Below are 24,161 nucleotides of genomic sequence, written 5' to 3' on the forward strand. Positions count from 1 at the left end.
TTATTTATTTATTTATTTAATTTATTTATTTAATTCAATTTATACCCCGCCCTCCCCGCAATGCGGGCTCAGGGCGGCTTACATAGGGGCAAACGCCAATATAAAACATAATTAAAACCATTTAAAATCCAACAGTACAAAAACTGTAAAACATGCGAATGGAGGCGCTTTCCTGAGGAGGTTCTTTTGTCTATGAATTATTTCCTGACATTATCGTTGACTTTATTTGCCTCTGTGTGGCAGCCGTTGACTTCTTGGTGGTCTCCCATCCAAGAACTCACCAGGGACAGCTCTGCTTAGCTTCTGGGATCTGATGAAATCGGGCAAGCCTGGGCCGTCCAGGTCAGGGTAAATAAACAGGTGGTTTGACACTGCCTGCCCCTGCAGAGTGACCCTGGGCTTCCTGGGCGGTTTCCCATCCAAATACTAACCAGGGTAGACCCCGCTGAGCTTCCAAGATCTGACAAGACTGAGGTTGTGGTCACACGCACCAGAAAAAAATGGGGAGGGGGAGCGAGGCTAGTTCCTCCAGAGGAATTTGACCCACAGTTGCATGATCACACCTCCCTTTGAAGCTGCAGGTGCAGTCAGTGTGTGATCAGACACAACTGCTGGATCAGACCAGTGGTCCATCTAGTCCAGCATCCTGTCTCACACAGGGGCCAACCAGTTCCTCTGGAGGGCCAACAACAGGGCACAGAGGCCGAGGCCTTCCTAAGAACACAAGAAGAGCCCTGCTGGGTCAGACCAGTGGTCCATCTAGTCCAGTCTCCTGTCTCACACAGTGGACAACCTGTTCTTCTGGAGGGCCGACAACAGGGCATGGAGGCCCAGGCCTTCATAAGAACATGACAAGAGCCCTGCTGGATCAGACCAGTGGTCCATCCAGTCCAGCATCCTGTCTCACACAGGGGCCAACCAGTTCCTCTGGAGGGCCAACAACAGGGCATGGAGGCCGAGGCCTTCCTAAGAACACAAGAAGAGCCCTGCTGGATCAGACCAGTGGTCCATCTAGTCCAGTCTCCTGTCTCACACAGTGGCCAACCTGTTCTTCTGGAGGGCCGACAACAGGGCATGGAAGCCCAGGCCTTCATAAGAACATGACAAGAGCCCTGCTGGATCAGACCAGTGGTCCATCCAGTCCAGCCTGTTTCACACAGTGGCCAACCTGGTCCCATGGAGAGGGCCGATAACAGGGCATAGAGGCCCAGGCCTTCATAAGAACATTCTCCTTCTTCTGGTCTGGGGCCAGTCTTTTTTTTTTCTCTTTTGGCTTATGAAACACCATAAAGCACCACGAACAAGGACTGCACTATATAAAGAAACAAACAAACAGTCATTCCAATAAATAAATAGCAATAATCCATGGTGATGTGGCGCCTTATGAAATGCTTGCTGGGACAAGTATCCCACACATGGAAGACGAACGCGGGCAAGATGTTGCTGCAGCACCCCTTAGTGGCTTAAATCGTATTGACAGCTCCTACTCTGGTCTCTTCCCAGGAATCTACAGCTGTGACGCCAAGGGGGTCTGGAACAGTGCCGAGTTGGGGACAGGCCTGCCATCTTGTCAACCAGGTACCAAAACTTCATTGACAGTAACCATGACACAAACTGCCACCACCCGGTACAAGCCTCTATTTTAAAGAGGATGCAACCTTGGGCGGCGGGGGGGGGGGATTTGTGCATTTGTGTGTTTGTGTGTCCATGCCTGGCAACATTCAGAGAAGTGGCTGGATCACCTGCCTCTGGCCTCCCGGCCCTGGTATTCTTGGGAGGTCTTCCATCCAAATACTCACCAGTGTCGACCCTCCTTAGCTTCCCAGATCGAACAAACTCCGGCTTGCCAAGTCGATCTGGGTCAGGGCAAGATGATGCAGACTTTTGACTTACACAGTAATTTCCTTCAGTGGCCATGGAGGGGGCTTCTGGAGTGTCATCTAGCCCCTTTCATGAGACAGCCACTGTCTGGCATGTTTTGGGTGAAATCTCAGACAGGCCTGTAGCCAGGAGTTTTTAAGCCAGGGGGCATTTAAATGTCTTAGGGGGCACTGGCTAATGAAATTAATCCATGGGAGAAGGTCATGACACCCTGGGCTGGATAGGAAACCAGGGGGCCTTGCCAGCAAGTCGGGGGGCCTAGCCCCGGGATGCCCCCCCCCCTGTAGCTACGGGCCTGGTCTCAGTCCTCATCTCCCCAGCTCAGGGCTCCCAGTCTCCAGGCAGTCTCATGGAAAGAGGCTAAATACACACAAAAAACCAACAACCCTGAACTAATTACAAGAAATATATTATAAATATTCAACACTTATTAAAGATACTAATATCCATCTACTGTATTCATACAAGAATTCCAGAGTCTAATGTATACATGTTCCGTCCGTAATCATTTCCACTCTCATCCAATATATTCAAAGGAATGAAGTGCCTGTATCGGGGGGGAACGTTGTCAATTCATTGTTTTCAAAATACAGCAGTTAAGTCTTTCGAGGCAGTTCGTTGTTTTCAGAACATAGCAGATAAGTCTTTCAAACAATACAATTTCAATTTTTTTTGAACTTTATCTATCTATATCTATCATCTATCTATCTATCTATCTATCTATCTATCTATCTATCTATCTATCTAGAGAGAGAGAGATGATAGATAGATAGATAGATAGATAGATAGATAGATAGATAGATACAGACAGACAGACAGACAGACAGACAGACAGACAGACAGACAGACAGACAGGCATTTCTTGTAATTTGTTCATGGTTTTTTCCTTGTATTTAATCTCTGGGCACGGGCTGGAGATATCCCAGAATTGCAACTGGTCTCCACATTACAGAGGTCGTTTCCCCTGGAGAACACAGCTGCTTTGGAAGGTGGACTCCAGGGCATTGCACCCCGCTGAGGTTCACCCTCTTCCCAAACCCCGCCCTCCCCATAGGGTTGCCAACCTCCTGCTATTACAATTGATCTCCAGATGACCAAGATCAGTTGCCCTGGGGGAAATGGCTGCTTTCGAGGGTGGAATCTAAGACATTATACCCTGCTGAGGTCCCTCCCCTCCCCACCCAAACCCCACCTTCCCCAGGCTCCACCCCCAAAATCTCCAGGTATTTACCAACCGAGAGCTGGCAACTAGGGATGTGCATTCGGTTCACGCCTGAAAATGGCCCACTCGGGCCCCTTTTGGACCGCTGCGGGCCGATTTGGATTCTCTGATCTGAATCGGCTTTCCTCCGAATTGCTGCCGAATTTCGTAACCTTTTCCCCCCACCATAGAGAACAATGGAGGGGATGGGGGCAACCTATTTGGGGGCCCGTAGAATTGGACCCCCTGGTCCAATGTTTTAGAAACTTGGTGTGTATCTTGGGAAGAGGCTCCAGCAGCTACCCTGAGAGTTTGGAGCCCCTCCCTCAAACTCCCTTCCCTCCAGCCCCCAGAATATACCCTGTGTTTTCACCATTGACTTCAAAGGCCCATAGGATATAATGGGGCCGAAATTGACATTCGACTGGCCAAAAGAATCCCCAATGGGCTCCTACTGCCGAAATTGACACGGAGGAATTTTTCTGTCAGCCGAAATTGATTCTGCCCGATTTGGCCGAATCTGAAACGGGCCAATTTTTTTTTTTTTTTTTTGGACACCCCTACTGGCAACCCTACTCTCTGAGGCTCCACCCCCAAAATCTCCAGAAACTTCCCAAACTGAGGTTGGCAACCATAGTCAGAGCACCCATGGAGCTTCATGTCTGAGCAGAGATTCGAACTCAGGTCTTCCTGGTCCCAATCTGACTCTAACCAGTACACCCAAGGTGGGATTTCAGCCAGTCTTGGCCTACATTCATTATTCTCTTGGGATTTTACTCAATCTTTTACCTGGGATATAAATATTTAGAAAATTACATTTCAGGTCCCCCCCAAAAAAATTTTACTATGATCAAAATGAACTGAGAACAGCTGTGAGCGAAATCTTGATGCCGACTCTTACCTGAGCCCCGCTTGTGACTTCGCCTGTCACCGGGCGGGAGTGTTTGTGGAGATTCCGCAGCTGTCGCTGGTCTCAGGCCTGGATAAACAGATGGTTTGGTGGTGAGCCAGCCACCTGGGAGGTCTGCTCGACTGCGCTGGGGCCAAACGCTGGTTCTTCCGAGCAAGATGGAAAGCTGCTTGGGCAGGCACATTTGGTGGTGTGGTTTTTAAAGGCCTGTACGAGTTCCCGAAAAGTTGACACGAAAGTTTACATGGAAATACAACTTTTCCTTTTGCCGAAAACATTAGCTCTGCCATGTGCTCTCTCTCTCTCTTTCTCTCTCTCTCTCCATCCATCCATCTATCCATTGCGTCTGCTGCTCCTGGTACTGATGGAAGCCAGGCGGGCTGGCAGTTCCTGGGGAAAGTTTGACTCTTCCCGAGGTTAGAGGGAGTCAGCCAAGAGCGAGGAATTCAGTGTGCTTTAGCTCTCCCCGAGCAAACAGCCAGGGATCCCTCTTCCTTCCTTTCTGCCTTCTGTTCTGGGACAGAGTCCCCGTTTACTTTGACCCAGGAGGAACAGGCAATTCAGCAGGGCTTTTTTTTTCCTAGGGGAACATTTTAAAAAACTTAAATGCCTCCAGGGGTAGGGGTGGGGGTGGGTGGATCAGAGAACTGGTACCAAAGACGTTTTAACACTTTCTACCTGCCTGTTTTCCAGCACCTCGTTCCCTCTTCCAAACCAGTTTGATGTAGTAATTAGGACTGTGGACTCTAACCTGGGAGAACCGGGTTTGATTCCCCACTCCTCCTCCACATGCAGCTGCTGGGTGACCTTGGGTCAGTTACATGTTTTTTCAGAGCTGTCCTCTCAAGGGCAGTTCTCGAGAGAGCTCTCTCAGCCCCACCCACCTCACAGGGTGTCTGTTGTGGGGAAGGGAAGGGAAAGGAGATTGTAAGCAGCTCTGAGAATTCTTAGGGTAGTGAAGGACGGGGTATAAATCCAATCTCTTCTCCTCCTCCTCTCCTCCTCCTTCTCCTCCTCTTCTTTTTCCTCTCCTTCTTCTCCTCCTCCTCTTCTCCTCTTCTTCTCTTTCTCCTTCTTCTCCTCCTTCTCCTCCTTCTCCTCTTCTCCTCCTCTTCCTCTCCTCCTCCTCCTCCTCCTCTTCTTCTTCTCTTCTCCTCCTCTTCTTCTTCCTCTCGTCCTCCTCTTCATCTCCTCCTCCTCCTCCTCTTCCCCCTCTTCTTCTTCCTCTCCTCCTCCTCTTCCTCCTCCTCTTATTTTTCTTCTCCTCCTCTTCTTCTTCCTCTCCTCCTCCTCTTCTTCTTCCTCTCCTCCTCCTTCTCCTCCTCTTCTTTTTCCTTTCCTTCCTCTCCTCCTCCTCTTTTCCTCCTCTTCTTCTCTTTCTCCTTCTTCTCCTCCTTCTCCTCCTTCTCCTCCTCTTCCTCTTCTCCTCCTCCTCCTCCTCTTCTTCTTCTCTTCTCCTCCTTTTCTTCTTCCTCTCCTCCTCCTCTTCATTTCCTGCTCCTCCTCTTCCCCCTCTTCTTCTTCCTCTCCTCCTCCTCTTCTCCTCTTCCTCCTCTTATTTTTCTTCTCCTCTTCTTCTTCCTCTCCTCCTCATTCTCCTCCTCCTCCTCTTCTTCTCCTCCTCCTCTTATTTTTCTTCTCCTCTTCTTCTTCCTCTCCTCCTCCTCTTCTTCTTCCTCTCCTCCTCATTCTCCTCCTCCTCCTCTTCTTCTCCTCCTCCTCTTATTTTTCTTCTCCTCCTCCTCCTCCTCTTGTTTTTCTTCTCCTCCTCCTCCTCTCCTCCTCCTCTCCTCCTCCTCCTCCTCCTCTTCTCCTCCTCCTCCTCTTTCCCCTTTGGGGAAGAACATTTCCCTCCATCCTATGAGTTAGGGTTGCCATCCTCTAGGTGGGGCCTGCAGATCTCCCACCATTACAATCGATCTCCAGACTACAGAGTATTGGGATATTTGGTTAATATAGTAGAGTTTTGCCCACTCACGGAAGTGTGATCCTGAGTGCAGGAAATAAATCTCCAGAGAAGAATACTGCAAAAAGAAAGAAAGAAAGAAAGAAAGAAAGAAAGAAAGAAAGAAAGAAAGAAAGAAAGAAAGAAAGAAAGAAAGAAAGAAAGAAAGAAAGAAAGAAAGGTAAACTCACGTGTATTCAAGTAGATCCCGTTCACATTCAGTTTGAGGGCAAAAGGAGAGAGAGAAGCCTAACCTACAGAGGACTTTCCCAGTCACAAATGGCCATCATGTGTGTGGGAGTACGACGGCACTGGATCTGCAGGAGAGACCTGCAGAGACATGTGTCTCCAGGGAAGGCCATGTAGAGGGTGGGAGAGGACAAAGGGGGAGAGAGAGGAGGGATCAGAGGGCAGCTCCCAGGTTAAGGCAAAGAGAGGCACCCCATTCAAGGAGATAACATAACACAGAGATCAGTGGAGGAGGAGGAGGAGGAGGAGATTGGATTTATACCCCGCCCTTCACTCGGAGTCTCAGAGCGGCTGACAAACTCCTTTCCCTTCCCCTCCCCACAACAGGCACCCTGTGAAGTCGGTGGGGCTGAGAGAGCTCTGACAGAAACTGCTCTTTTTCAAGGACAGCTGTGCCAGAGCTTGTGACTGACCCAAGGTCACATCAGCAGGTGCAAGTGGAGGAGTGGGGAATCAAACCCGGTTCTCCCAGATTAGAGTCCGTGCACTTAACCACTACACACAACTGGTGTTTGCTTTGGACGGTAGTCTCTATGGCATTGTACCCTGTTGAGGTCCCTTTCCTCCCTCAACCCTACTCTCTTCACATTCCACTCCCAAAATCTCCAGGTATTTCCTAACCTGGAGCTTGGAACCCAGATATGAGTACCTGTGCATTTTTCCCTGTTTCCCCAAAAATAGTTCTTTGTATAGAGAAAACAGCGGAGAGAAGATTTCAACTGTTTCCACCCACAATGTTGCTTCCCTGCCTCAATTTCCTCTTCCCCCATGGCTTCTTTGAAAACTTTGGGCTCTTATGCAAGTGTCACTTCATCACTTGTCTGTTTGGTCTCCATCGGGATGTTTCCTTTTTCATTTTTTCCCACATGGATTGTGCTCCCTCTAGTGGTTGCTTCAATATTTCATTAATGTGTCACTGTTTTTAATCATCTCCACTTTAAAAGCAACCTAGCAGTTCAAAAGAACGAAATTGCAAGTAGATAAATAGGTGCCACTTCGGTGGGAAGGGAACAGCGTTCCGTGCGCCTTGGTGTTTAGTCATGCCGGCCACATGACCACGGAAATGTCTTCAGACAGCGCTGGCTCTTCGGCTTTGAAACGGAGATGAGCACCGCAACCCTAGAGTCGGATTCGACTGGCTTTCGAGCAAGGGAACCTTTACCTTTACTTTTTTACTTTAAAAGTGGAGGGGAACAGGAGCTTCATCTACTTTGACCTGGAGATGCAAGCCAGCATACTGAAGGGTTTGGTTTAGTGTCTATTTGTCATTCTGAAATCAAGAGTTCCCAAAGTGGTCAAACCCTCTTGTGGGAACTTCATGAGGAGTGGAGGGGAAAGGTTATGGAGGGGAAATGCGACCTTCCGTTGCAGGATATCGCAGCTCTCTGGCTTTCCCATGGACACAACAGATATGGCAGAAAATGATATATGTCTCATATACATGGTAAGCAAAGTTCATATACATGGGAGGAGCAGCAAACACACCAGAAAATAGAGATAGAATTCAATGAGATCTGAACACCCTGGAAAAGTGGGTGGGGGATACACAAGATGCAATTTAACAAGGATAAGTGCCGAGTTCTACATCTGGGTGACAAAAACGAGGAACACACGTACTGGGTGGGGGATACACTTCTGAGTAGCAGTGTGTGTGAACAAGATCTTGGGGTACAGGGGGACCATAAATTAAATATGAGCAACCAGTGTGATGCAGCGACAAAAAAGGCTAATGCAATCTTGGGGTGTATCAACAGAGGAATAATATCCAAATCACAAGATGTCATAGTCCTACAGTACACTGCATTAGACAGGCCACACATGAAGATAGCTAATGAGTTAGAACATACATAGGTGATTGGATATACCTCTGGAGCAGAGGTCCATGAGTGGCTATTAGCCACAAGGTATAGACGGAAGACTCTGTCTGGGGCAGTGATGCTCTGTATTCTTGATGCTTGGAGGGCAAGAGTGGGGGGATTCTGGAGTTCTGGCCCCACTGGTGGACCTTCTGATGGCCCCTGGGTTCTGGCCACTGTGTTGACACAGAGTGCTGGACTGGATGGGCCATTGGCCTGACCCAACATGGCTTCTCTTATGTTCTTATGTCTGGGGCAGTGGTGCTCTGTATTCTTGGTGCTTGGGGGGCAAAAGCAGGAGGGCTTCTGGAGTTCTGGCCCCTCTAGTGGACCTCCTGAGAGCCTCTGGGTTTGGGCCACTGTGTGACACAGAGTTTTGGATTGGATGGGCCACTGGCCTGATCCAGCATGGCTTCTCTTAGGTTCTTATAGCAAAATTGCATTTTTAAAACCGTTAAAGCCAACCAAAAAAACAAGAGCAGCGAGACCTCAGTAAAACATTTAAAACCAGAACTAAAAAAAACCACACACACACACACAAAGACATCACAGAATCATAGAATCATAGAATGTTAGAGTTGGAAGGGACCTTGCAGGTCATCTAGTCCAACCCCCCGCACTCTGCAGGAGCACAGAAGAAGCTGACGCCTTCATGGCTAAGCTACATGAAGCCTGAAGCCTTTACATTCTCCAAATCAGGGCTCTGCCAAGCAGGGGTCATTTAGTAGAGAAAGAGGTGCAGGAGCTCATTAGCATAACACATTAGCATAACTTATTTGCATATGCCACACCCCCTGACATCACCGGAAGTGTGTCAGAAGGCAACACCCACTGCTCAGGCTCCACTGGACTCTTTTGGATTGCTAGCTATTGGGGGGGGAGATGTGCAGATCTGTCCTCGCAGAGGAGGGAGAGCTTGTACCTGAATAAAATCTGGTCTTAAAGGTGCCACTGGACTGTTTTGGACCAGGGGGATGGGGGGGCTCTGCAGCTTACCTGGCTGCTTCTTGCTCTGACTGAGGGCTGCTGGGAGCAGGGAGTGGGGCTTGTTGCATGTGCCTGCCCCCTGGACTCTTTACTGCCGGAGCTCCGCTCCTGTGCGCTCCTGCAGGAAATGACCCCTGCTGTTTCAGATTGCAATTGGCCGGTGACATGATTTTCTTCTAGCGAGCTGTGACTGCTACGGGAGTCCTTGTTTTTCTTTCTTTTAAAAAAACATTTTTATTATTTTAAGACAAACAAACATACATGAGAGTAATTATATCTTTGTATCTAAAAAAATACGTCATACAGACATATGTAGTTATCTGTCTTTCTACCATTTAGCCAACTATAATTCTTGCAAGTCTATGATTTAACAGTCTGTATTTCTGTTTAGCCGTTGTTTAAGCATTCTACTATATTCTGTAGATTAGATATAAATTAGATATGGGTTAAAATTTCAGAAGTATATAAACTGTAATACAGGTTCTCTTATCCTTTCTTAACGTTTCGTCTGTTGTAAAGCTTTACCTAGAAACTTTAAAAATTACTCCTCAAATACCTTCAATATGGGTTATGATTCTTCCATATGGTTCTCTAACCAATCGTAACCAATTACACATATCCAAAAATCCCCTGAATAAATTTTGTTCATACATTTGCAATACATTTTTTTGATTTCACTATCTAAATACTGTACATTGATCTTCCTTTAAAAAGAAAAAAAAGATTCAAACAACCCAGGAGTCCTTGTTTTTCCTCCATGTTTGCTTTCCTGGGAAAATCAGACTGTAATTTGCATCGCAAGGAGCTCCCTGTATCCTTGTCCTATGAACAAAACTTACCCATTTTGATCACCCTCCTACCTCCGTTGTGCCAAAGCTGTGTGAGCAGAGATCATAGAATCATAGAATGTTAGCTTTGGAAGGGACCTTGCAGGTCATCTAGTCCAGCCCCCTGCACTCTGCAGGAGCACAGCCGAAAGAGAGCCCTGCAACTTACCTGAAAGATGGTCATCCAGCCTCCCCTTCAAAACGTCCAGCGAAGGAGCATCCACCACCTCCCGAGGCAGTCTGTTCCACTGCTCAACCACTCTTACAGTCAGGATGTTTCTCCTGATATTTAGCCGGTAACGACTCCCTTGTCATTTCCACCCATTAGATCTAGTCTTGCAGTCCAGAGCAAGAGAGAATAGATCCGCTCCGTCTCCTACATGACAGCCCTTCAGATATTGGAAGACTGCAATTGTGTCCCCTCTAAGCCTTCTCTTTCCCAGGCTAAACATACCCAACTCTTTCAGCCTTTCCTCATAAGACTTGGATTCGAGCCCTCTCACCATCCTGGTTGCCCTCTTCTGGACACGTTCGAGCTTGTCAACATCCTTCCTAAAATGTGGTGCCCAAAACTTGACACAGGACTCCAGGTGAGGCCTGACCATAGCAGAACAGAGCGGAACGACCACCTCCCGTGATCTGGACACAATGCTTCTGTTAATGCATCCTAAGATTGCATTAGCTTTCTTCGCAGCCACATCGCACTGCAGGCTCATGTTTAGCTTGTGATCAACCGGAACACCCAGATCCCTTTCTGGGTTTCGCATTGACTGGTCTGCTGTCGGGCATGGACCCATGCGAAACTTCTTATACACAATTTAAATCCGGCCTAAGAACTGTGCCCTCTTCCAAAAACATCCCAGAAGGCATTCAGAGGTCTGAGATAATCCATTCTCTTTCCTGCTCCTGATACAGTCGGAACCGTTGTCTGATTTCTCTTTCGTATCCAGCCTTGGCCCTCTCCGAAGGATGGGCACGTTGTGTTGGCTGATAGCAGCAGAACAGGCCCAACTGCCTGACCTCACTGTGCATGTTGGTGGGGGGACCGAGAGAGCTCAGCCGCTTGCTTTTACAGCCCCAGAAAGGTATTATGGGTTTTTGAGGGTGCAATGATGGAAGGCGCCGGACGGTGCGGGTGCATCATTGCCGGTAGATTATGCCACGGATCAGAGCTCCCTCAGGGCGATGGAAAGGAATTTGCGGGGGGATTCTGGGGGTACATTTATAGAGGTCAAGGAGCAGGGGGACGGATTGTCCATTCTACTACAACTCTCTTGTAATCCTTCCCCACATCCTGTCCCAGTAAGTTCAAAACTAACTGTAGCATGCGAGGCAGGAATGTTTCTAGCATCTAGACTCAAAATATGTTTAGTCCGACGAGAGCAGAAACCTGGCATAATCTACTCAAAAGTCATAGTTGGGCTACTTTTTTGGTGTAGCATCCAGCCTCGGTAGACTGACCATCTATTCTGGGTTTTTTCCCCCCAGTTTGTGGACAACCAACTCGCCCGCTGCCCGCTCTCGTCAAGCGTATCATCGGCGGGCGGAACGCAGAGCCCGGCTTCTTCCCGTGGCAAGCGCTCATCGTGGTGGAGGACACGTCCCGGGTGCCCAACGACAGGTGGTTTGGCAGCGGGGCCCTTCTCTCCGAGTCCTGGGTGCTGACCGCCGCCCACGTCCTCCGGTCCCAGCGCAGGGACAACAACGTCATCCCGGTCTCCAAGGAACACGTCACGGTCTACCTGGGCCTTCACAACGTCAGGAACAAGATGGACGCCGTCAACCGGACGGTGGAGAAGATCATCCTCCACGACGCCTTTGACATCCAGAACTACAACCATGACATTGCTTTGGTAAAGTTGAAGGAGAAGGTGGCCATGGGACCGTACGTGATGCCCGTCTGTGTCCCGCAGTTGGATCACGAGCTGGAAGGGCCTCAGCCCAACACTCTGGGCTTAGTAGCAGGCTGGGGCATCTCCAACCCCAACGTCACCGTGGATGATGTCTTGAGCTCGGGCATGAGGACCCTCTCAGACGTCCTACAGTACGTGAAGCTGCCGGTCGTCCTTCACGCCGAGTGTAAGGCAAGCTACGAGTCCCGGTCCGGCAACTACAGCGTCACCGAGAACATGTTCTGTGCTGGTTACTACGAAGGTGGGAAAGACACCTGTCTGGGAGACAGTGGGGGAGCGTTCATCATCCAAGACTTGGAGAGCCAACGGTGGGTGGCCCAAGGACTCGTCTCGTGGGGTGGGCCGGAAGAATGCGGGAGCAAACAGGTCTATGGGGTTTACACCAAAGTCTCCAACTACGTGGACTGGCTCCAAGAGCAAACCGGGTGGACATTCGTGAATCCTGACCTGGGGAGATGAACCGGGGTGAGAGGCCAGATCAAGGACAGAGGATGGGTTGCCACCTAGAGAGACCACTGCACCAAAGCGCCATTGCAAGCACTCCGAGAGCCTTTCTGGACAATTATATTTTTTTTCATACCACAAGTTACAATTGTTTTGAAAGGAAGGGGAGCGCCTCACTGTCTTTCTCATGAGAATGACTTCTGTTGTAAGAATAGCTCATTTGCCAAACCCTCGGAAGCAACGTTTTGTAACTGGAACGATGCCATCTCACACTCCAAACTAGGACATCCATTTAGGGTTGCCAATTTCCAGATGGGGTCTGGAGGTCTCCCAGAATTACAACAGATCTACAGACAACAGAGATAAGAACATAAGAGAGGCCAAGGTTGGATCAGGCCAATGGGCCATCGACTCCAACACTCTGTGTCACACAGTGGCCAAAAATACCAGGTGCCATCAGGAGGTCCAGCAGTGGGGCCAGGACACTAGAAGCCCTCCCACTGTTGCCTCCCCAAGCACCAAGAATACAGAGCATCCCTTGCCCCAGAGAGAGAGTTCCTATCTATACCTTGTGGCTAAGAGCCACTGATGGACCTCTGCTCTATACATTTATCCAGTTCCCTCTTGAAGTCGTCTATTATTGTAGCTGCCACCACCTTCTGTGGCAGTGAATTCCATGTGTTCATCACTCTTTCGGTGAAGAAGGACTTCCCCTGGAGGAAATGACTTTGGAGGGTAGAGTCTGTAGCATATCCCGCTGAGGTCCCTCCCCAATTTCCCAGCCTGGAGTTGGCAACCCTACCAGTGGCCCAGTATCACAACATTATGGTTACAATGGCCTTGCTGAGGCTAAAACGAGGCTATTATGGGAAGAGCAGTGAAGGGAGTAAAAGAGGCAGGATGGGTGAGACGACTCAGAAGCAATGTTGGGCAAAGAAAATGCCTCTGGGAATCCCAGGAGAGGTGTCAGAGTGCTTATGGGATTTAACGGCAGGGGGAAAGGCCTCCTATGCCATGGAAAGAAACCTAGTAATAGAAGTACTTTTTTATCTTATCCTAGGCTGCAATCACACACACTAACTCGGGGGTGTCGAACTCATTTGTTACGAGGGCCGGATCTGGCATAAATGAGAATTTGTTGGGCCGGGCCACGTGTGCCATAAAAGGTAATGCCAGGTAGCGGAGACAGAAATTTTGTAAAAGACACAAACACAAAGGTTTTGGGGTTTTTTTATTTACTTAAAATAAACACATGCTTAAAACATCAGCACTCTTGCAATATTTTGTCTATTTAACAGTGTCTGATAACTGACCCCTCTTGCTCTGAATGATTGCATCAAAATGTCTGTGCTGTTGCAATCTTGAGTATGCTGTTCAGGTGTGTATCTGTAAGCTGCAAACGTACGATGACGCAGCAGCAGCAGCAGAACTGGAAGAAGAAGCAGGAGACGGCCAGTTCCACTGCGGGCCTGATAGAATCCCTCCAGGGGCCTCACCTGGCCCCCGGGCTGCATGTTTGACACACCTGCACTAAATAATCCACTTTCAATCCACTTCCCAACTGGATCTTTCCAGTTCACACAGTAAAATCCAGTTGGAAAGTGCATTGAAAGTGGATTGAAAAGGGATTATTTTGTGTGTGTGATCGCAGCCTTTACAGTCTTATCTTACAGTCAGAGTTGTGCCACAGTGGAATCACCCCCTCCCTGGCAGCCCTGAAGCAGCGGCTGGACAAACGCTTGTCAGGGATGCTCTAGGCCAGTGATGGCGAACCTTCTAGAGACCGAGTGCCCAAACTGCGACCCAAAACCCACTTATTTATCGCAAAGCGCCTTATTACATATCTGTTGGAAGAGTCTCATTGTTCTGAGTGGTTTGCTGCTATAGAAAGGAAAATCGTCTCAATAGGCTTATGCTTGAATGATATGATGTCCTTATCTGAAGTACACATCTTTGCCCTGCTCAAACAGAGATTAATTGATATTGAGATGCAAGAGCTTAGAGCCTTGGCTTCTGGTAGATGCTCCCCTTTAAGATGGGCACGTTTTCCGATCAACACCCCTGCACAATACTTATTGGATTTGACTTCTCCACAGTTGCGTAGAGCATTTTAGGCTGATCTTGCATGGAGCAGGGGGTTAGGGTTAGATGGCCTCTGTGATTCTATGTTTGTATGATTCTAAATAAAAAGGGGAGCTTCTTCTACATGAAACTTTGGTGGTGGAAAGGTAAGCAAGCTGTTGGATTATAGGAAGGGCTGTAGCTCAGTGGCAGAGCATCTACACAGTGAAGACAGAGGCAAAAAAGGCATTTTCATAGTGCATAATGCCTGGTGGAAATGGGAGGGCAGCCTTCAGGGAATACTGTAGAGAAATACTGTGTTAATGCTTTAAGCATATTTGTATTTTGAGTAAAAAAATAAATCTCATTAATTGGGATTATATTGTCCTTTACAAAGTTTACGTCTCTGCTACCTGGCGTTGCATTTTATGGCGCACATGGCCTGGTCCAAGAAAGTGATATTTATGTCAGATCTGGCCCTCATAACAAATGAGTTTAACACCTCTGGTAATTATTAGTTCAACCTGCCTGTATGATGCAGGAAATCCGAAGTGGGGCATCCATGAACGATGTCTGTCCAGCCTCCTCTTGAAGAGTTCCAGTGAGAGAGACAGACCTCCCCCGATAATCAGTTCCATTGTCCAAAGGCTCCTATTTTTAGGATGTTTCTCTCTTGTTCTGTCCTGCAGGGAGAAGGCGAAGGGACTACCAAGCAGCCCACAGAGCACCACCAACTGACTGACCGACTCTGTCAGTAACCTGCCTGTCAGTTCTTGAACTGTGCAAGTTGTTTTCATGTCTTAACATGGCGTGTTAAGGGTAAAGCTATTGAACAGGTGAAGTGTTTTAAATATTTGGGAATTAATTTTCACCATAGTGCTATGTGGGTAGCCCACAGATCAGAAGCAATCAAAGCTACGAATTGCTGTGTGCGAGCAGTAACCCGTTTTTTCTTTACCAAGGGTAGTCAGTATGTTCCTCCGGCCCTAAAAGTGTTTGAGCATAAAATTGGAGCGAAGCTTCTTTATGGGGTGCCCATTTGGATCACTGCTTTTAACAAAAGGGTGGAACAACTTCAATCCAATTTTGTGAGGAAAATACTAGGGCTGCCTCTGTGCGTTCCTTATGCTGCTATTTGTTTAGAAGCCAATTTGATACACTTGGAAACAAGGGCTTGGATAGTTACTTTCTGATTTTTGGTCACGTCTGCATTTTAGGAACTGTCCCAATAGCCTTATTACATATCTGTTGGAAGAGTCTCATTGTTCTGAGTGGTTTGCTGCTATAGAAAGGAAAATCGTCTCAATAGGCTTATGCTTGAATGATATGATGTCCTTATCTGAAGTACACATCTTTGCCCTGCTCAAACAGAGATTAATTGACATTGAGATGCAAGAGCTTAGAGCCTTGGCTTCTGGTAGATGCTCCCCTTTAAGATGGGCACGTTTTCCGATCAACACCCCTGCACGCGTGCCCACAGAGAGGGCTCTGAGTGCCACCTCTGGCACCCGTGCCATAGGTTCGCCACCACTGCTCTAGGCTGATCTTGCATGGAGCAGGGGGTTAGGGTTAGATGGCCTCTGTGATTCTATGTTTGTATGATTCTAAATAAAAAGGGGAGCTTCTTCTACATGAAACTTTGGTGGTGGAAAGGTAAGCAAGCTGTTGGATTATAGGAAGGGCTGTAGCTCAGTGGCAGAGCATCTACTTGGCATACAGGAGGTTCCCAGGTTCAATCCCCGGCATCCCCAGTTAAAAGATCTGGCAGTTAGAGGCTGTGAAAGACCTCTGCCTGAGAACCTGGATTGCTGTAAAGAGGGGCTGTGGCTCAGTGGTAGAGCTTCTGCTTGGAATGCAGAAGGTCCCAACTCCCAAGTTCAATCCCCGGAATCTCCAGTTAAAACGACCAGGCAGGAGGTGATGGGAAAGACCTCCGCCTGAGACACTGGAGAGCTGTAAAGTGGGGCTGTGGCTCAGTGGAAGAGCCTCTGCCTGGCATGCAGAAGGTCCCAGGTTCAATCCCTGGCATCTCCAGTTAAAAGGACCAGGCAGGAGGTGGTGGGAAAGACCTCAACCTGAGACCCTGGAGAGCTGTAGAGAGGGGCTTTGGCTTAGTGGCAGAGCCTCTACTTGGCATGCAGGAGGTCCCAGGTTCAATCTCCGGCATCTCCAGTTAAAAGATCTGGCAGTTAGTTGCTGTGAAAGACCTCTACCTGAGAACCTGGATTGCTGTAAAGAGAGGCTGTGGCTCAGTGGTAGAGCCTCTGCTTGACATGCAGAAGGTCCCAAGTTCAATCCTCGGCATCTCCAGTTAAAAGATCTGGTAGTAGATGATGTGAAAGACCCCTGCTTGAGACCCTGGAGAGCCGCTGGCAGTCCAAGTAGACAACAGTGACTCTAATGGACCCAAGGGTCTGTTGCAGTATAAGCCAGTTCCATGTGTTCGTGAGTTACATAGAACTTTTCCTTTGTCTGTGTTGCGATATCAAAATATTGTGCAATCCTCAGCTAGGATGCACAAGTAAGAACAGATGATTTCCTGCCTCTGTTTTGCTCTGAGCACCACTGGGTGTGCTGGAACGCCGTTCCTGTGCGTTCCTGCCCAAAAGTAGCCCTGGACTTTTACCCCAAGTGGCCAGCAGAGGGTATCCCTTTTAGGAAACAACGACAAGAAAAAGAGTCTGTTTTTACACCCCACTTTCCTTTACACGAACAAGTCTCAGAGTGGCTTACGGTCGCCTTCGCTTCCCCTCCCTGCAGCAGGCACCTTGTGAGGCAGGTGGGGCTGAGAGAGTTCTGAGAGAACCGTGACAGGCCCAAGGTCACCCAGCAGGCTCCATGTGGAGGAGGAGCCATTCTTAACCACTCCACCACGCCGGCTCTCCACATGACATTGTGACTCATGAGGGTCCTGGGGGTTTCTTCTCTAAAACGGAGTGAAGAAACAACCTCCTTGGCTCTAAACCAGGGCTATTTTGGGGCAGGAACGCACAAGAAGGGAGTTCCGGCTGGCTCCCGAGTTGGCCACGCCCAGCAGGAACTCATTAGCATAATAGGCCACACCCAACAGCAGAAACTCATTAGGATTGGCTACATTAGGGGTGTGTGGCCTAACATGCAAAGGAGTTCCTGCTACAAAAAAAGCCCAGGGTTTTGACAACAAAGTAAACAGAATAAGAAGCAAAAGGTGGGTGTGGCTGGATGACCACACTTCTGGTGACATGGGGGTGTGGCCTAATGTGCTAATGAGCTGTGCTGTCAGGGGTGTGACCTAATATGCTAATGAGTTTCTGCTGTTGGGTGTGGCCTATTATGCTAATGAGTTCCTGCTGGGCTTTTTTTTAACAAAAGAAGCCCTGCTCTAAACGAAACAGGAAACAGCGGGATAGCTGAGGTCAGACCCTCGATGTTCTCAGGAGAGCTGTCTCAAGCCCACCTACCTCAGAGGGTGTCTGTTGTGGGGAGGGGAAGGGGAAGGAGATTGTAAGCCACTCTGAGACGTGCATACAACTGGCCAAACCGTAGTGAAGGGTGGGGTATAAATCCAATATCAGGGCTGTTCTCTCAAGGGCAGTTCTCATGAGAGCTCTCTCAGCCCCACCTACCTCACAAGGGTTTCTGTTGTGGGGAGGGGAAGGGAGAGGAGATTGTAAGCCACTCTGAGACTCCTTTGGGTAGTGAAGGGTGGGTTATAAATCCAATCTCTTCCTCTTCTTCTTCAACTTGAGTAGAATATAGTGCAAGAAAAAAAGTGGGCAGAGAACCCATCCAGAGAAAAGGAGTCTTATCTTACAATATGTGCTTGTTGCGTATTTAAGAGATACTACACCGATAAGGATTTTGTACTTTGTTTTACAGTATGCCTGCTATTTTGTATTATTACCCTTAATGGGACAGGAATAAAACTGTCATTACGTACAAATCTCTGTGTCTCCTGGATTCTGTCAAAGGGGCTTCTCGTTGTGAGAAATGAATATGGTCATGCCACTGACTGGTACAGGGGACCAGTGTCCCCTCTAAGCTGAGTGAGTGTGAGCCAGCTCACAGTTTTTCAGCCTCCGGCTCACACATTTTTGTCCTCGCTCAGGAAGGATGGCTCCAGAACAAACTAATTTATGCAGCTGCCAAATCGCCTGCTCACAACTCTAATGCCAGTAGCTCACAAAGTACAATTTTTGCTCACAAGACTCCATGGCTTAGAGGGAGCATTGCAGGGGACCCCCACATATGGATGCGCACTGGGATATGTCTAGTCCGAACACGTAGCCTAACAATGCCTTATCGGTATTTCCAGGACTTGTTACCCTTACTGTGGTTTAAGAGAGGAACAAGGTCTGAGTCAAGCAGCACCTTTAAGACCGACAAAGTTTTATCCGAGGTTTACGCTTTCGTGTGCATGGCACACTTCTTCAGATACGATGAAGTGGAAGTTACCAGTCCATACATATAGGCAGAGGGCGAGCAGTAAATTAGCATGCAGCAGAATGAAGGTGTTTGACAGATTCAAGGACCAAACAGGAATAACAAGCTCATATTCTGTGGTTACCATTTGTTTGGGTTTAATTCCAGGGGGAGGACACATTGAAGGAAATAAATATGTCAGAATTGGAGATGGAGGGGCAGATGTATCCTTAATTGCGGGATGCTGAGAGTAATTAATTGAGAGACCCTGTAGTTACGCTTCATCCGTCTCCTCTCAAGCATGGAGGTGACTTTATTTATTTATTTATTTTTGACATTTTTACCCTGCCCTCCTTACGAGCGGGCTCAGCACAGCTTACAAGGGGCAGAGCCCAGATAAAACATAAGCAATAAAACCATTAGATAACACAGATAAAAGTAAAGTGCTCCATGAAAACAGGATGATGCCAGAATAAATCTCATGATGGTAACAGTCAGTTCTTTACAGTGTCTTCTTCAAAGTGGGGCAATTGGCTGTCCAGATTTATCTCCCCTGTCCCCAGACCAGAGAAATACATTTCAGTTTCTACTATTTATTATGTTACATAACAGTTTACCGTTCTAATCTACTATTCCAAATAAGAAATAAAACAAAATAAAGTGGATGTATGGCCCTTCAGGGGGATTTGTAAGAATACAGGTGTAAGGGCTGAATGAGGTTAGCATATGTAGATAAGAAACCAATATCCATGTTAAGTCCTGGGGGGATTCCATTGTTCTGCATGTTGTAATAACTTGTGGTTTAAGAGAGGTCATTAATGAATGAATTACCAAGGGAGTAAGTAAAACTAGTTTAAAAGCAAGCATATTTATCATTACAGCACTAAAGGTCCCAATTGAGTGCGCAGGGGCAATGACAAAGACCTTCCTCCTCCTAAACCAAGGGTTCCTGACCTTTTTTGAGCCTACAGGCACCTTTGGAATTCTGACACAGCATGGTGGTAAAAGGTAAAGGTAAAGGTTCCCTTGCTCGAAAGCCAGTCGAGTCCAACTCTAGGGTTGCGGTGCTCATCTCCGTTTCAAAGCTGAAGAGCCAGCGCTGTCCGAAGATGTTTCCGTGGTCATGTGGCCGGCATGACTAAACACCAAGGCGCACGGAACCCTATTCCCACCGAAGTGGTACCTATTTATCTACTTGCAATTCCTTGCTTTCGAACTGCTAGGTTGGCAGGAGCTGGAATGAGAGACGGGAGCTCACTCCGTCATGCGGCAACTCAGGTCTCGAACTGCTGAACTACTGACCTTCCACAGCCTGCAGCTCAGCGTCTTAACCACTTGAGCCACCGCAGCATGGTGGGCACACCCACAAAATGGCTGCCACAAAATGGCTTCCGCAGGAGGCAGGGCCAGACACAAAACGGCTGCCGCAGCTTCCCTTCAGTCACACTGTGAAGAGCTACGTCACATGGTGGGAGCTGCTGCCAAACCAACGTTTCCAAAAATCGAGCCCACTTTCTAAAAAAAACTTGGTGGGCACCAAGAAAGGTATTGGTGGGCACCGTGGTGCCCGGCAGCAACGTATTGGAAACCCCTGCCCTAAACTATGCCTTTCCCGTCTATTTCAGTATGTGGGAAACCGCGGTTCTCCCGAAGTCTGCTGGCCCGGATTGCTAACGGCCGCTACGCTCAACGGGGAATTTCTCCCTGGATCGCCATGCTGCACAGGAATGGGCACCCCTTCTGCGGAGGATCACTTCTAGGTAAGATCCCCTTGGCACGAACTGCGCTGGAGGAAGGTGACCTGGCTCACACAGAACGTCCTCATCCGTTCCAGAGTCTCGCATCCTCTCTGTCCACGTGTTGCAGTGAACACACATGCCTATATGTGCGTACAACTGCTTGTCAGGAAGGGCCAACCCGTGTTCACTTTCCAAATGAAACCAGGGACCAGAGCCTGGATACATGTGGGGCTCCAATCTCATGTTGCACTCTGGGGCTGATTCTGCACTGGCTTTTCCCTCTGGTGTGCTGCCCCCAGTCAGCTTTTAACTGTAGGTAACAGTAGTTTAGCAAAACTGTTGTGTATCTTTAAGACAGCCAGTCTGGTGTCGTGGTTAAGTGCGCGGACTCTAATCTGGGAGAGCCGGGTTTGATTCTCCACTCCTCCACTTGCACCTGCTGGATGACCTTGGGCAAGCCGTAGTTCTGATAAGAGCTTTTCTTGAAAAAGAGCAGTTCCTGTTGGAGCTCTCTCAGCCCCACCGACCTCACAGGGTGTCTGTTATAGGGAGGGGAAGGGAAAGGAGATAACTGTTGAGACAGTGTGTGACTGCAGTAAAGAAGGCCAATGCTATGCTGGGGATTATTAGGAAGGGTATTGAAAACAGGTCAACCAATATCATAATGCCCCTACATAAATCAATGGTGCGACCTCCTTTGGAATACTGTGTGCAGTTCTGGTCACCACACCTTAAAAAGGATATTATAGCTTTGGAAAAAGTGCAGAAAAGGGCAACTCGAATGATAAAAGGGTTGGAACACTTTCCCTATGAGGAAAGGTTAAGGCGCTTAGGGCTCTTTAGCTTGGAGAAAAGACGACTGAGGGGTGACATGATCGAGGTTTATAAGATTATGCATGGGAAAGAGCAGGTAAAGAAAGAGGTACTTTTCTCCCTTTCTCACAATACAAGAACCCGTGGGCACTCCATGAAATTGCTGAGCGGTCGGGTTAGAACGGATAAAAGGAAGTACTTATTCACCCAAAGAGTGATTAACACATGGAATTCACTGCCACAGGAAGTGGTGGGTGCTACAAGCATGGACAGCTTCAAAAGGGAATTAGATAAGCATATGGAGCAGAGGTCCATCAGTGGCTATTAGCCACAAGGTATAGATAGGGGCTCTGGGGCAAGTGATGCTCTGTCTTCTTGGAGCTTGGGGGGGTCAACAGTGGGAGGGCTTCTAATGTCCTGGCCCCACTGGTGGACCTCCCGATGGCACTGGTATTTCTGGCCACTGTGTGACACAGAGTGTTGGACTGGATGGGCCTTTGGCCTGATCCAACATTATGTTCTTATGTTCTTATGATAAGAGCTGTCCTTGAAAAAGAGCAGTTTCTGCCAGAGCTCTCTCAGCCCCACCTACCTCACGGGGGGTAGGGGTTGTGGGGAGGGGAAGGGAAAGGAGTTTGTCAGCCGCTCTGAGACACCTTTGAGTAGTGAAGGGCAAGGTATAAATCCAATCTCCTCCTCCTCCTCCTCCTCCTCCTCTTCTTCTTCTTCGAGCAGTTGCCCCTGCGAAATGTAGTCCTTAGTTAAGTGTCCCAAAAGCATCCCTCTGACTGGCTCATTAAGGGTAATTTCCTGAGCTCAGAGGCGTGAAGATAGGAATTTTATAGTTCTTTCCCGTTTTCTTTGTCTATCCTTACCGCAAGGAGAGGGGAAAACTCATCTCTTTCTCAGCACGGCAATAGAATTGACCTAAATCACAAGATGTAACTTTTCCACCCAGCCATCAGCTTAGATTGTGAGTAATGATCTTCTGAATGCATGTGAAGAATAAAGATGATTTAAGTCTTTCAGTTTGGCTGTGGGTTTGCTCACACCTAGAAAGCGCTGAGCTAGCGCCGGACAGAAACAGTTGTTTTACGAAACCCATGTTGGAACAGAAATTCCCCTCTGCATTGCATGCCGCCTTCACTTCCTTTGATCATCAGATTTTATGGTACCCTCCGCACTCCATGCCAGCTTTCACTTTCTTTGATCATCGGGTTTTATTGTACCTTCTGCATAGATTTGTGGCCGTTTTATGGCCGCTTAGGGGTGACTTTGCAGTCTGTACTGCTGTTGGCCTGGGGTATCTGAATGTGGTTTTGAACTGAAGAAGAAGAAGAAGAGAAGAAGAGATTGGATTTATACCCCGCCCTTCCCTTGGAGTCTCAGAGCGGCTTACAAACTCCTTTCCCTTCCTCTCCCCACAATAGACACCCTGTGAGGTGGGTGGGGCTGAGAGAGCTCTGACACAAACTGCTCTTTTTCAAGGACAGCTGTGCCAGAGCTTGTGACTGACCCAAGGTCACATCAGCAGGTGCAAGTGGAGGAGTGGGGAATCAAACCCGCTTCTCCCAGATTAGAGTCCGCGCACTTAACCACTGCACCAAACTGGCTCCTCCAAACTGCACGTCTTCCTCCCAGTAGAGAGAACGTGGAGCAAATGCTAGATACAGAAACCCCCCATATGTGTCGAATGCAACATGCATGAGAATTACTCGATGCATACATAAAGAAAAACCACGTGTGTACTATACATGGGTCACCTCTGCTTAAGATGGCATTGCACGTCCATTTGTGATATTGGATGGCCTTCCGCCTTCCATTTTTGACCAAATGGATGAAGGTCTTAGATGCCTTGAAGGAACAATCAGCACATTCTTCTTTCCCAGGCAACAGGTGGATTGTGACCGCCGCTCACTGTCTCCACAACGACCTGGATCCAGAGAACCCCATTCTCCAAAGCTCGGATGTGATCAGCCCGTCGTCGTTCACAGTCATCCTGGGTAAGCGTGGAACAGTTCTGGCCCAGAAGGAAGCCTCCTTTCTGGGGAGGGGCCATGGCTCAGTGGTAGAGCATCTGCTTGGCATGCAGAAGGCAGAACGCTCTGCTTGGCATGCAGAGCGGTGGCACAGTGGGTATATCCCACTGTCTTAACATCCGAACTGTGCTAGTTCGAGCCCCGCGCTGGTGTGAGCAGCCAGCCTGTTGTCCCCAGCTCATCGCCCACCCAGCGATTCGAAAGCTTCGGCGAGTAGATAAAATGGGAACCACTCCTTAGAGAGGGTGGGCACACCAATCTCCCTTGTGGGAGGGTGTTAGCTGACAGTCGGGACGTCCTGGTCAAGGTTCGGAAAAGGCGGAAGAGTTTCTCGGCTACAAAAATCCCTGCAGCGGATGTTTCCGGCCAGGCGGTGGCAGTGTGGCGATTTGACATACAGGACCTGAAGCTTGGTCGAGAAGCAGCCGTTCGGAAAATGACTGAGCCAAGCCAGAAGACATCTACACCGTGCAGTGACAGCGTGTGCAATTAAATGAATATATGTTGTCTTCCCTATCCCCTATGAACATTGTTAGTCCCCTGTCTAAAATGTGTAACTGTACATCGCTTTGAGCCCACTGGGGAAAGCGATTAATAAATTGAAAGTATTATTATTATTTATTATTACCTGGAGATACAGGGGGTGGAGCCTGAGTAGGGCAGGGTTTGGGGAGAGGCGGGCCTTCAGTGGGGCATAATGCCATAGAGTCCACCTTCCAAAGTGGCCATTTTCTCTAGGTGCACTGACCTCTGTTGGCTGCAGATCATCAATTGTAACCCAGGGAGACCTGTTAATTGCAAGCCTTTAGTATACATATACAAAGCATCACCTAGTGCTGTGAACACATTTAGAGTCCAATGGCACCTTTAAGACCAACAAAGGTCTATTCAAGGT

The 24,161-nt window shown here is 48.4% G+C and overlaps 1 protein-coding gene and 1 non-coding gene across 2 annotated transcripts in view; both read left to right on the forward strand.

Annotated features, from left to right (window-relative positions):
• Nucleotides 1–24,161, forward strand: part of MASP1 (mannan-binding lectin serine peptidase 1 (C4/C2 activating component of Ra-reactive factor)) — a 114,499-nt gene that overhangs the window by 81,442 nt on the left and 8,896 nt on the right. Inside the window, exons 10-12 of the mRNA XM_015415239.1 lie at nucleotides 1,504–1,578; nucleotides 20,301–20,435; nucleotides 23,117–23,230. Of these exons, the coding sequence (XP_015270725.1) occupies nucleotides 1,504–1,578; nucleotides 20,301–20,435; nucleotides 23,117–23,230 (324 nt within the window). The remainder of the gene's footprint in view (nucleotides 1–1,503; nucleotides 1,579–20,300; nucleotides 20,436–23,116; nucleotides 23,231–24,161) is intronic.
• TRNAA-GGC lies at nucleotides 16,237–16,308 on the forward strand. The gene has a single exon. It is a non-coding gene; the product is annotated as a tRNA-Ala (tRNA).

This window comes from Gekko japonicus, unplaced genomic scaffold, assembly GCF_001447785.1.
Source record: "Gekko japonicus isolate JY-2015 unplaced genomic scaffold, Gekko_japonicus_V1.1 scaffold210, whole genome shotgun sequence".
Lineage (NCBI taxonomy): Eukaryota > Metazoa > Chordata > Lepidosauria > Squamata > Gekkonidae > Gekko > Gekko japonicus.